The 13,799-nt window shown below is 41.4% G+C and overlaps 1 protein-coding gene across 1 annotated transcript in view; it reads left to right on the top strand.

The window, feature by feature from the left end:
- SLC35F2 (solute carrier family 35 member F2) overlaps window positions 1–9,691 on the top strand; it is a 53,612-nt gene extending 43,921 nt beyond the window's left edge. Inside the window, exons 7-8 of the mRNA XM_076002479.1 lie at window positions 865–1,019; window positions 7,814–9,691. Of these exons, the coding sequence (XP_075858594.1) occupies window positions 865–1,019; window positions 7,814–7,999 (341 nt within the window). The 3' untranslated portion in view covers window positions 8,000–9,691. The remainder of the gene's footprint in view (window positions 1–864; window positions 1,020–7,813) is intronic.
- Window positions 9,692–13,799: the final 4,108 nt, after the last annotated feature.

Here is a 13,799-nt window from a genome sequence, read left to right as displayed (position 1 = left end):
AGAGCATTGTCCTAAAGAGGGCAATTATACTGTGCTGTCTTGGAGCATTTAATTTAACGAGATGAACAAATACAGTGGACTTAACAACTGTCTTTATGCCTTAAAAACACTTTATTCTGGCCGGGCGCTGTGGCTCATGCCTGTAATCCTAGCCCTTTGGGAGGCCGAGGCGGGTGGATTGCTCAAGGTCAGGAGTTCGAAACCAGCCTGAGCAAGACCCCGTCTCTACCAAAAATAGAAAGAAATTAATTGACCAACTAAAAATATATATATACAAAAAAAAAAATTAGCCGGGCATGGTGGCGCATGCCTGTAGTCCCAGCTACTTGGGAGGCTGAGGCAGAAGGATCGCTGAGCCCCGGAGATTGAGGTTGCTGTGAGCCAGGCTGACGCCACGGCACTCACTCTAGCCTGGGCAACAAAGTGAGACTCTGTCTCAAAAAAAAAAACAAAAAAAACAAAACACTTTATTCTGAATCCAATTACACAAATCATGTCCAACCAACCAAACAAATAAAAGCAAGAGAAGATAATGAGTGATTTTTCTGGACACGTGATATTGATTCTGCTTTTATTGACCTTTTATCATGGACATCACTCTGCCCTGGGAGGGTGGGTAGCAAGATTTTATAGCCTTGACCAACACCCTGTTGGATTTTTGAAGTCCTTATCTACATTACAACTTGTTATTGTTTTGTTTTTTTTTCCAGAGAATTTTGTAGTGCATTTGCAATGCTAACTGTTAGCAAGCGGCCTTGTAGATAATATGTTTAAGAGTCTGGGAGTTTTTTATGACAGCCAAACCTCAAGTTCTTTTGCCTTCTGATTCCTTCCCATAATATTAGATATTCCATTTTTTCACAGCCTTGCTGTTTGTGGCATTTGCCCTCTGTATGTTTTGCCTGTACAGCTTCATGCCATTGGTGATTAAAGCCACTAGTGCTACCTCTGTCAACCTGGGCATCTTGACAGCAGATCTTTACAGCCTTTTCTTTGGACTCTTTCTGTTTGACTATAAGGTAAGCAAATAAGTCATGTTCAAATAAGAACACTTGTTTAGTCCAAAAGAAGTAGCAAGTTTCTTCAAGATTCTTAATCCACGGCCAGGCACGGTGGCTCACGCCTGTAATCCTAGCACTCTGGGAGGCCAAGGCTGGAGGATTGCTCGAGGTCAGGAGTTTGAAACCTGAGCAAGAGTGAGACCCCTGAGCAAGAGTGAGACCCCGTCTCTACTATAAATAGAAAGAAATTAGCCGGACAACTAAAAATGTATATGGAAAAAATTAGCCGGGCATGGTGGCGCATACATGTAGTCCCAGCTACTCAGGAGGCTGAGGCAGAAGGATTGCTTGAGCCCAGGAGTTTGAGGTTGCTGTGAGCTAGGCTGACGCCACGGCACTCATTCTAGCCTGGGCAACAAAGTGAGACTCTGTCTCAAAAAAAAAAAAAAATTCTTAATCCAAAATAAAACCTTCTCATCCTCTTCACAAGAATTTCATTGGTCAGGCCTCCCTCCTTTTACTGCTTCCAAATTAAGAAAATTGGTCCAAGTAAGAATTGCCTGGGCCAGACACAGTGACTCACACCTATATAATCCTAGCACTTGGGGAGGCTGAGGTGAGAGGATCACTTGAGGCCAGGAGTTTGAGACCAGCCTGAGCAACATAGCAAGACCCCATCTCTGCAAAAAATAGAAAAATTAGCTGGGCGTGGTGGTACACACCTGTAGTCCCAGCAACTTGGGAGGCTGAGGTGGGACGATTGCTTGAGTACAGGAGTTGAGGTGCTATGATGATATCGCTGCGCTTTAACCTGGTCAACAGAGCAAGACCCTGTCTAAGAGTGGGGGTGGGGCAAGAATTTGCCCTTTTAGGGTTTTTCTAAAGGGTGAAATACAATGGATTTCATCTTCTATGGCATGCCCTAGGAGCTGGCTTATGTAAATGCTAATGCACGTTTCCAGGTGATAAACAAGCAGTCCCAGAGCTGCCTGTCCACCTTGAGGGACAATCTAACTTAGGCTGGGCACTATGGACTTTTCTGTTCACTTTCTTTGGCCCTGGTACACGGACAAAAACTCTGGAGTACCTGACAGAAAGGAAGGGGAGAGGGGTGCATCATCATGCGTGCATGACGGAAATGGTTCCATCCTTGGTAATAATTTTATGTCCAGAAGGGACTTTAAGGGTAAGTCAATGCTGTGGTTTTTTAGACGTTTTCTATCTCCACAGCATCACAGCACTCAAAAGCATAACTGTTACCGTCAGTAATGGCCACTATCGTGTGCACTAACTCTCAAGGCAGGAATGCATCGGCATCTTCAGGGAAAGCCAGAGAGCAAATATGTAGTTTGAAAAATAATATCCCAGAGAGTCTGATACACCTGCCTTTGAAAATGACTGACTGGTCCAACCATCTCATTTTAGTTAAAGGAAAGGAAGGTCTGGGGAGGTTATGTGCAGTTGAGTGACCTGTCTTTAGTCAGCAGCTGGTTAGTGGTTAAGACTAAATTTTATTTTATTTGTTTATTTTTGAGACAGAGTCTCGCTTTGTTGCCCAGGCTAGAATGAGTGCCGTGGCGTCAGCCTAGCTCACAGCAACTTCAAACTCCTGGGCTCAAGCAATCCTACTGCCTCAGCCTTCCGAGTAGCTGGGACTACAGACATGCACCACCATGCCCGGCTAATTTTTTCTATATATATTATTTGGCCAGTTAATTTCTTTCTATTTATAGTAGAGACGGGGTTTCGCTCTTGCTCAGGCTGGTTTCGAACTCTTGACCTCGAGCAATCCTCCCGCCTCGGCCTCCCAGAGTGCTAGGATTACAGGCGTGAGCCACCACGCCTGGCCAAGACTAAATTTTAGTTACCAGGCTCCTATCAGTCCAATCTTCCTTCCACGCTGTACTTTCCCTCTCATTTTTGTTACTCAGGTGAGAATCTCAAGCTTAAGAATCTGTCAAGTCTTATACTGCAGAGAGAACCAAATAAATAGATTTTTTTCAACTTCACAGCTAATTTGAAAACACCGAGGATAGCAGTTCTCATTCTTTTTAAATCTTAGGACCCTGTTAAATGCTTACAAGTTAAGGACTCTAGTCACTTATAACTATTATTTACCATATTAGAAATTAAAAATGAGAAATTTATAAAATACTTATTTATTAATTTATTAAGAAACTCATGTTAACATAAGTAACTTTTTTTTTCCCTTAAGAGACAGAGTGTCACTCTGTGGCCCAGGCTAGAGTGCAGAGGTGTGATCACAGCTCACTGCAACCTCAAACTCCTGGGCTCAAGAGATCCTCCTGTCTCAGCCTCCCAAGTAGCTTGGGTGACAGATGTGCCACTATGTCTGGCTAATTTTTAAAACTTTTTATAGAGACAGGATCTTACTGTATTTGCCCAGGCTGGTCTTCAAATCCTGGGCTCAAGTGATCCTCCCACCTCAGCCTCCCAAAGTGCTGGGATTACAGGATTGAGCCACCATGTCCAGGCCAAATAACATATTTTTATGAAAAAACTGTATTTTCCAAAATAAACTAAAATAGTGAGAAGAGTGACATTGCTTTACATTTTAAAAATCTCTTTGCTGTGTGGCTTAAGAGAAAACAGCTGGGTTCTCATATTCTGCTTTGTGATAGCACATGTTATGTTGCCTAGGACGTTCTACTGCGCACTTGTAAGACAATGAAAGTGAAAAGGGTGATGGCATATCGGTATTATTGTAATAATAGTTTTGACCTTATGGATTTCCCCTCAAGGGTCTTGGGTCTCTTCAAAGGCCTTTGGATCACACCTTGAGGACTGCTGCTCAAGAAACGTGTCTTTTCTCAGCGTACCTTCAGTAAGGCCTTGTTGACCTGTTTGCTGTCTTTCCCCACAGTCACTTGAGCAAATAGGGTGTTGGCTGATAACTGGCAATTTTAGTTTCAGTAGGGAACATCAACTACATTTCTTTGTCTTTGTAAGATTTTGTATCCAGACAGAAATCCTCAGTGCTGACTTACACTATTCCCAGGAATTGGCCATGAACTCAACAACACTTAGCTAAATTATTGATACATTAAATTCAATGAGTCCTCAGAAATTTCTGCCGAAGGAGCATAAACGCTTTTGCCTTGCAAGATTAACACGAGACAGGAACCCACTGTTATCTTTGCTGGTTAAGGTATTTGTGTACTAAGACTGAAGAAGTATTTATAGCTTATTGATAGTATCATGAAAAGTAACAAAGGAGGGCTGGGCGTGGTGGCTCACGGCTATAATCCTAGCACTCTGGGAGGCCCAGGCTGGAAGATCACTTGAGCCCAGGAGTTTGAGGTTGCTGGGAGCTAGGTTGAGGCCACAGCACTCTAGCTCAGCCCAGGTGACAGAGTGAGACCCCGTCTCAAAAAAAAAAAAAAAAAAGCAAAGAAAAAAGTAACAAACGTCAAAGTGAATCAGATTAGTGGTCTTGATGGGCCCAGATTTTTTTTTTTTTCTATGAGAGCCGAATTAGCAAGTACTACAATGTCAGTCTTAAAGGTAGTCAGTGAGATTTTTTTGTGGTGGTGTGGCTGCATTTCATGTGGCCACCACTAGGGGGTGAATGTGTTTCTATACCATAGTTCCAGGCCAGTTGGTAGCTATCCTTAGCTTCAGCGGCTCTTAACTTTCATATGAAAAAGTCCTTTCATGTGTCATTTTTTGGCCATATAACTTTAACTACTATTCTCAGAATTGGAGCATGCAGTCTATAAATTCCTTTATAGTTCTTTTGTTTTATGTTGCTTTATGCTTGCATGTCCAGCAGCTCACTCTTAACTCAGATCAGATTTTATTGTTTTTGGTCAAAGGTTGCTTCAAGACTCAGAGAGTGAAGAGGAGGTCTGCTATGATCTTCAGAGTAAATAACAGAGGTAGAAAAAAATTCAGAGCATAATGAGAATATCTAGCATTTTAGAAATAGTTTTTAAAGACAATCATAAGCATAATATATCCCCAATTTAAAAAATGGTGTTTCTAAAATAACTTTGATTTTTTGAAGCAGAGTTGAAAAAGAGGCTTAAAATTTTTTATACATATCTGGGTCAGACCTTAAGCACTCTGCCTTCTGTGCAATTGATTTTGAGTAAATACTTATTGAATAAAGTAGCCAAAAGAAACTTCTTGTATAGATCCAGACCTCAAAGGTAGAATTTACAAAAAGGAAAAAGTAAAAGTCTCTAATTCAGGAGACTTACCGCACTCCATTCTCCATTTATTAGTCTCCTTGTTCTAATAAAGATGCCTCCATTCAACCACCTGCCTTAAGATACACATATTTTTTCTGCTGAACACTTAAAAACCACCAAACCAAACAGAATGGGTTTTGAACACATTATATAGGTTTTCCCACAGGTAAACTGTGGACATTCTGTAGGATACCTTGATTGCCTTTCATAATACCAACTTTGGAAGTTTAAGGTACTCTAAATAGCTCTAACTTCACCTAGTATTCATTGAATCATTTTTTTCTACAAACGTTATTGAACACTTGCTGTGTGTTGGGCACTGTGCTAAGTATTAGATCTAAGAATTAAAGTCAGTGCCAGGAAATTATAGTAGACTGTTCAGCTTAATGTCACTGGCTTTGCGTTATCACTGAATCCAAGGAAGACTTTCCTGTTTTGGGGAGAATTCCTTAAGGAATCCTCAAGGTTTAAGGTTAAGAAGTAGTAATTGAGCATCTATAAAAAAAAATTAACATTTTAAAACCACTAGTGACCCACAGAAGCCCACAACTGGATGGTGACCAGCAATCTACTTAATACTCATTTCAAAAACCTATTTAGTTTTTCCTTTCACTTTTGGGAGTGAATCTTACTTTCTTTTTCCTCTCTCTCTCTCTTTTTCCCTCTCATCTTCTTTCTCTTCCCCTTCTCCAGCCCATTCTGTTTTCTTATTGCTTTTCTCTGTCAGCCCCTTACTTTAAACTCTTTTTATTGGGTATAATATGAAATCTAATCTAATTTAAAAAGATTTATTGGCTTGAATAAAATATTCTTAACTTTAAAATCAGGTTAGCAAGACCATTCGTAAGTTGAGTTTGCTTGTTCCATTAAAAAAAAAATCTGGGGCATGTAATTACACATTAATTGTGCTATATAATTTCTCCAATTTTTACTATACCATTCTTGGTCAGTCTTTAGCTACTTTATTTCTGTGCTTTATTTATCATGCAATTAAAAACAGATATTGATTTATTTAATACTTGAACTTTTATATGGATCCCCAATTCAAATAAAAGCAAATATGCAAAGTACTTAATATAATTTATTTAAACTTTTGGAGTATGTCAGAATGTCATTTTCAGTATACACACCCAATGGATTAGTGTTCTGTCCTTATTACTTTTTTCTCTGGGTGGTTGTTTTCAGTCCTAAAAAGGAGCAGGTTGAAGAAGGTTACCCAAAATTTCATCTACCCTTATGGAGTGTTATCAGAATGGGATCCTGCTAGAGGATCTTTCTGAGAGCAGAGAGGTTAGGAGATGCCTCCTGTTGGGCCCTGTTTTCTCTGTAGTTGTCTTCACTGGACCTTACACCAGTCACTTCTTTGGGCTTCAAACTCTTTTGAAAAGTGATGTCTTAAGCTCTTTTCCGGCTCTAAAAATCTGAATCTGCTCAGCCTACCATAAATTTGACTATATACCATTTGTCTAGGGCCAGGCATGGTGGCTCATTCCTGTAATCCTAGCACTGGGAGGCCAAGGTGGGAGGATCACTTGAGGCCAGGAGTGGTGGCATGCACCTGTAGTCCCAGCTACTCGGGACTGAGGCAGGAGGATCGCTTGAGCCCAGGAGTTTGGGGTTTTCAGTGAGGTACGATGATGCCACTGTATTCTAGCTCAGGCAACAGAGTGAAACCCTATCTCAAAAAATCTCCCCCCAAAAAACCAAGAAGCAAAAAAGCCAAAACAAAAAACCTACTTGCCTACAGAGAGAAGATAATCTATCAAATTTTAACAAAAGGAATTTCATTGGAATAGCATACATTGAGAGGCTGTTGAGCAGATGTCGCCTGTGTCCGTCCACATTCTATTAATATCATAGGTCCTGTGTTCCTTTGTTTCATACCAATAGTGTGTAGTCATCGTGTCTAGGGTCTGAACCAGGCTGTCTCATGGTGTCCATGCTGACCGTTTGCTTTCTCCACTAAGTAGGACTACGGACAGGGTGGGGTGCAGCTGGACCATCACAGAGAAAGGCGAAGTCCCATCTCTCCTAAAGATCCAAGCATCTAACTGGCCAGGGTGCCCGGTACTGTTGCCAGAGTCCTTCCATTTACTGGTATCTCTGGGAGGGTTTTGGGTGTTGGCGTCTCCTCAGGCAACTTTCAGGAAAAAGGTTATGAGAAGGGAGACATCAAAGCATGGTAGGCAAAAGGCAGTGGCAAAGATGGACGCGAGGGAGCACGATTTTTTAATTTTATTTATTTTTTTTGAGGCAGAGTCACTCTGTTGCCCGGGCTAGAGTGCCGTGGCGTCAGCGTAGCTCACAGCAACCTCAAACTCCTGGGCTCAGGCAATCTTTCTGCCTCAGCCTCCGGAGTAGCTGGGACTCCAGACATGCGCCACCATGCCCGGCTAATTTTTTTCTATATATATTTCGTTGTCCAGCTAATTTCTTTCTATTTTTTTAGTAGAGACGGGGGTCTCACTCTTGCTCAGGCTGGTTTTGAACTCCTGACCTTGAGTGATCCTCCCGCCTTGGCCTCCCAGAGTGCTAGGATTACAGGTGTGAGCCACTGTGCATGGCCTACAATTTCTTTTGCCTGTTTTTCTCTCCTAGTTTTCGGGACTCTACATCCTGTCCTTCAGCGTCATCATGCTGGGCTTCATCCTGTACTGCTCCACCCCGACTCGCACGGCAGAGCCGCATGAAAGCACCGTGCCTGCGACCACCAGCATTGGGATCGACAACCTGGGACTGAAGCTTGAGGAGAACCTCCAGGAGACCCACTCTGTGGCCCTGTAGCTGGAGAGGACAGCGCACACTCGTGCCCCACCAGGACAGAGCGGAGCCTGCCGACTGCCTAGGGGACATGTGGGGAAATGCAACCTGGGGTGGACACTCTACGGCGTTGGATTGGATCCAGGGGTTAGGTTTTTAGGAAGGAATGTTAAACTGTATAGCAAATGTAGAAATACCAAAAGAGAGCAGAACCCAAGGCAAGGATTGTATTTCTGTGTGTTTGAGGACCAATACCTATGAGTGTCGGGGAGACGAGGTGCAGGACCCCCGCAGGCTCGGGGGTCCCAGAGGCACATGTGGGAAAGCAGGACTGGGGAGAGACCCAGGAGTGAGCCGGCCTTAGGACCCGGCCTGAAAGCAGCCCAGCTGGACTGGGCTCTGTGGTCAGGGGTAGCTTTCCTCAGTTGGAGGCTTTGGGGTTTTGCCCTGAGGAGGCAGTCATTGTCTACAGGCCTTATGGTCTTAGGCATATGAGGCCTGGTGACAATTGCCTATGGTGGGGAAATGGATGGGGCAGTACTTGAGAAGTCCTGAGGTTCAAGTGTGAGTGCTATAGGAGCCTTAACCTGGGGTGCAATAAACCTAGGAGCCCTCTCCTACTTGTTTCTTTTTTCTTTTTTTAATTTTTAAAAATTTTAACATAGGGTCTCACTTTGTTGCCCAGGCTGGAGTGCAGTGGTGTCATCATGGCTCACAGAAACCTCAAACTCCTGGACTCAAGGGATCCTCCTGCCTCAGCCTCCCATGTAGCTGGAACTACAGGCATGCACCACCATGCCCGGCTAATTTTTTCTACTTTTTGTAGAGAGGGGATCTCACACTTGCTCAGGCTGGTCTCAAACTCCTGACCTCAAGTGATCCTCCCACCTCAGCCTCCCAAAGTGCTAGGATTACAGGTGTGAGCCACTGCACCCAGCTAAAAAAAATTTTTTTTTTTAATTCCTCCCCTGTTGTTCATTCCAGATTCCAGAGCAAACTCTCTCTGCTCTTAAAGCCTGTGACACTGGACATTTCTTCCAGTCCCAGATCCTACTCTCCAAGATTTCACAGACCCAAGTAAATAAATTGCACCATCCTTTTTGAAAAATTCTCACGACCCCCTGGAATATTTCTATTGATCTCATTTTATAATATTAAGCATCAGCTCAGTAAACTAAGTCCTACTGCAAATTATTGCAATAAGGAGAAAACTTTGTTTCTGTAACTGGTAGAAAAAAATAGGTTATTATCAAAATGCAAACACAAAAGTAATACTTCCTCAGAGAAGAGTATGCCTAGGAGCAGCCCTCAATTGTTAAAAGAAGATACTACACTACTTCTTAACAAATATTCGTAATGTCATGAGATTTTTATGATACTTCCTCAATACAGAATGTTAACGTGTAGCATCAGTATAGTGTCAACCAACAAAATGTCACTGTAAACTTTTTTGTAAAAATATGATAAGAAATGGTGGATCATATTATTAAATGACTTTGAATTCATGGGAGTACATTCACTGTGTGGTTTCTTTGACTAACCAGTTCCTCTTGTGGATTTTCAATGACTTAACATATTTGAAATTTCTTCATCTTCAGCTTCTCGCAGTCCTGTCTTCTGTAAGGTGAGGGAAACCTATCTATTAATATTTGGGGGCTATGCCGCTATTGAAGGGAAGTCAGAGTGAGCTCACAGATCATTTGTGGGAATACACACTTTCCAATTCTGAATTACCACAGTGAAGTTTTTACTTTTTTAAGTGAAATGATCTTTCATTCTCTGCAACAAATTAAAACTATCATTTTCAATTTATGTTTCGTTGTCATTAACAACTATCAGTGAATGGAAAAGGTTATGTTAAAATGTTTCACTGTTTGGGGAAGATTTTTGGTTTGATTAGCACACTGATTCTTTTTTTTTTTTTTAAATCGTGCTGGTTTTGTTTATTGTTTCATTTTATTTTCATCAGGGACAGCTGTAGTTAAAACTGTGGTTGCTGATCCTCCATCTATCAGATTGCTGTTTGGCTGCCATTCACAAGGTCTTTGGTTACATATTTGGGTGTTTAGCATACCTACATATTTGATGGACTTTGGGAAAAAAGAGGTAGCATTTTTTTTAACTCTAGAAAATCATCCAAATCTCAATTTATCTCTGTTAACTTCTAGAGATATACTTTGTTTACATATTCAAATGAAACCATAAATTTAAACATTTTAGAGAAAACTCTGAAGTACAAATATCAAACTGGAAAATATACCACCATAAGTAAATGTTAATGTTTTAACACAATTGAACTATCCTACTTGAGTCTGAGTGTTCTTGGAAAAATCCTTAAGTCACCTCTTATAACTGATTTGTGTCCCTCCTCACTAAACAAATATTTGTTGAATGTTTACTGTGTACAAGTAGTTTAAATTTGCCCAATAATGTCAATAATCAAGGAATTTGAAAATCTTGACCTCTGACCCATGGAAGGGCTTATTATCTAGTCCAGTTCCCTTTTTTACTTTTTTTCTCCCAGTTCCCTTTTTTAAGATAAATAAACAAAGGCATAGGAAGGTGATATAATTTGTCTCAGGTTTATGCCCAGTAGTGCTAGATTCATAGCTTTCCAAACTTGGCAGAATGTCAGAAACACTGGAGATACTTTTAAAACTGGTTCTCTCTGGTTCAAGTTGGTGTTAAAAAAAAAAAAAAGAAAGAAAAAGAAAGTTAAAATAATAATAATAATAAATAAAAGGAAAAAAAATAGATTCTCAGGCCCTGTCCTAGAACTACCTAGTCAGGTTTACCTTGTTCACATTAGACTCTCTGAGAAACTGGTGCTATAATATGAATAGTCTTATTACAGAGATTGACAGTCTTAAGTTATCGCAATGTTTAAAATTACAAATACATTTGATAACAACCCATTCATTTTCATAAAGAATCTTTTAATCATTACTTTACCATAAAATCCATTAATGACAATAAGTAACCATCTATCTAAATATATGTTGATCCCTGAAGCACAAGCACAGCTTCTGAGACACAGCACATTCTTTTGTTGATAACCTCCTCTAAATCCTTTTCTTGCCTATTAAGCAATATTTATCAATTTTTCATTATTTCTTATAGATATTCATGACATTAAAAAAACCTCCACCTTACTGAACAATGTAATAGTGTTGCTACATTGTTCTGTAGTATAGATGTATAATATTAATACTATATTACGCAACTATGGTTACACTGTAAGAAGAGAGGGCTTTGCTGGTGCCATTGTTACTATTTTTTTTTCCTAATTATATTTATTTATTTTTTCAGCATATTATGGGGGCACAAATGTTAAGGTTACATATATTGCCCTTGCCCCACCTCCCCCCCTCGAGTCAGAGCTTCAAGCGTGTCCATCCCCCAGACGGTGCACATCGCACTCATGATGTATGTATATACCTCCCCCCTCCCCCCTCCCCCCTCCCACCTGCCCGACACCCAATAAATGTTATTCCTGTATGTCCACTTAGGTGTTGATCAGTTAATACCAATTTGCTGGTGAGTACATGTGGAGCTTGTTTTTCCATTCTTGGGATACTTCACTTAATAGAATGGGTTCCAGCTCTAGCCAGGAAAATACAAGAGGTGCTAGATCACCATTGTTTCTTATAGCTGAATAGCATTGTTACTATTTGTATTTTGAAACTAAGTTCTCTTTGGCAGACAGGCAGCTGACATTTTCTCACCTTTCTGGTACCAGCCTCTTATCACTGGAGTTTCCAGCAGGTGGTGCTTTAACAATTGTAACGACTCAAAGACCTGTGGCATAAACAATAATCTGTCTCATTTTATGGCACCTGCATAATGTCCTGTTAAATCAAAGTGTCTTGCTTTGTTTTTAAAGAGAGTATTATCGTAACTGTCTTCAGCAGGGATTGCTTTGGGTTAACGGTTGAAGAATTGGGGTCTCAGAAAAGTTTAAACATCCCCCAGAGGTGACACAGAGTTTGGTGGCTGAGGGTGCAAACAGAGTCTGGGATTTTTTTTTTTTTTTTTTTTGAGACAGAGTCTTGCTTTGTTGCCCAGGCTAGAGTGAGTGCCGTGGCATCAGCCTAGCTCACAGCAACCTCAGTCTCCTGGGCTCAAGCAATCCTGCTGCCTCAGCCTCCCGAGTAGCTGGGACTACAGGCATGTGCCACCATGCCTGGCTAATTTTTTTTCTATATATATTAGTTGGCCAATTAATTTCTTTTTATTTATAGTAGAGACGGGGGTCTCGCTCTTGCTCAGGCTGGTTTCGAACTCCTGACCTCGAGCAATCCGCCTGCCTCAGCCTCCCAGAGTGCTAGGATTACAGGCGTGAGCCACCGCAACTGGCCCAGAGTCTGGGATTTTAACCTTTCAGTTTAGTCAGCGGCCAAAGTCCCTACTCAGTGAATTTGGAGGGGGTCATGGTTCCTGCAGAACTGCTGAGCCAGCGAATGCAAATGCATCTCTAATGAGCGCTGTTGGGAAGATTTCCTTGGAAAAATTAGCTTGGTAGTACAGTTTTCTCTGCAACCGTGGAGCCTGCCCTTTTAAGAAGCTGTCTGCAATTCACCTCTGTGGGATCTTTTGTATGCACAGTCATGATTCCCTTTTCTATTATATTAATAATTACAGTGATGTGCCATTTCATCTACATTTAATCACTTAGTATCTGGACATAACTTCAGCCCTCAAAAGATATCAATAAATCAGGGAAATTCAGTAGATAGCCACTTAGCTGATTAAAAGGCAAGAGATTTATGAGGAAATTAGGTAATGCTGAACATGCAGTTCTCCAGTAGACATGTGAAGGGTGTTTTGAGAAGTCTGACAATATATAAATGGTATAGCAGGGGAAGTGAAGCCTCTTCAGAACAGCAAAATTTTACCTGCCCTTCCATGCAGAAGGGTTTAATGTCCCAAGGTGTATTCTCCCAATGCTCAGACTTTCATAATGCACTTTATTCTTTGGTTTGTTTATTTATTTACTGGAGACAGAGTCTCACTCTGTTGCTTTAGCTAGAGTGCAGTGGCATCATCATAGCTCACTGCAACCTCAAACTCACGGGCTCAAGTGATCCTCTTGCCTCAGCCTCCCAAGTAGCTGGGACTACAGGCACACATCATGACACCCGGCTAATTTTTTTCTTTTTTTAGTAGACATGGGACCTAGCTCTTCACTCAGGCTAGTCTCGAATTACTGAGCTCAAGTGATCCTCCTGCTTCGTCCTCCCAGGGTGCTAGGATTACAGGCATGAGCCACTGCACCTGGCCTATTCCTTGTTTTAAATATTGTCCTCTTCTAGCAGCCTTAATTTAAAATGCAGATGCTTTTGGAGAAGGAAGTTTAGATTGAAAGGGGGAAGGAATTGATACCGATGAAAAAATATAAGCCATTTGAACAATTATTGCCTCCAACTGACCATAAACAAACAGCCAGAAGGTTCCATGTACTCATTGCTCAATCATCTATTACCATTCACTGCCTGCCAAACGGGGAGGCTAGAGTGTAAGTACAAGGTATGACCTAGAGAACTTGTAGAAGCTGGAGTTTCCATGCTGTCTTAGTCTATTTTGTGTTGTTCTAACAGAATACCCAAGACTGGGTACTTTATAATGAACAGAAATTTATCAGCTCACAGTTGTGAGGCTGGGAAGTTCAATGTTAAGGTGCTGGCATCTGGCAAGGGCCTTCTTGCTTGTCATAACATGGCAGAAATCATCAGGTGGTAGAAGGTGGGTGGGTGGAGAGAGAGAGAGAACAAGAGGGGTGGACCTTTGGAGGTGGAACCCTCATGACCTACACATCTCTTAAAGG

This window comes from Microcebus murinus, chromosome 4 (genome assembly GCF_040939455.1).
Source record: "Microcebus murinus isolate Inina chromosome 4, M.murinus_Inina_mat1.0, whole genome shotgun sequence".
NCBI lineage: Eukaryota > Metazoa > Chordata > Mammalia > Primates > Cheirogaleidae > Microcebus > Microcebus murinus.
Note: the sequence above shows the minus strand (reverse complement) of the source record. Positions and strands in the feature narration are given on the sequence as shown.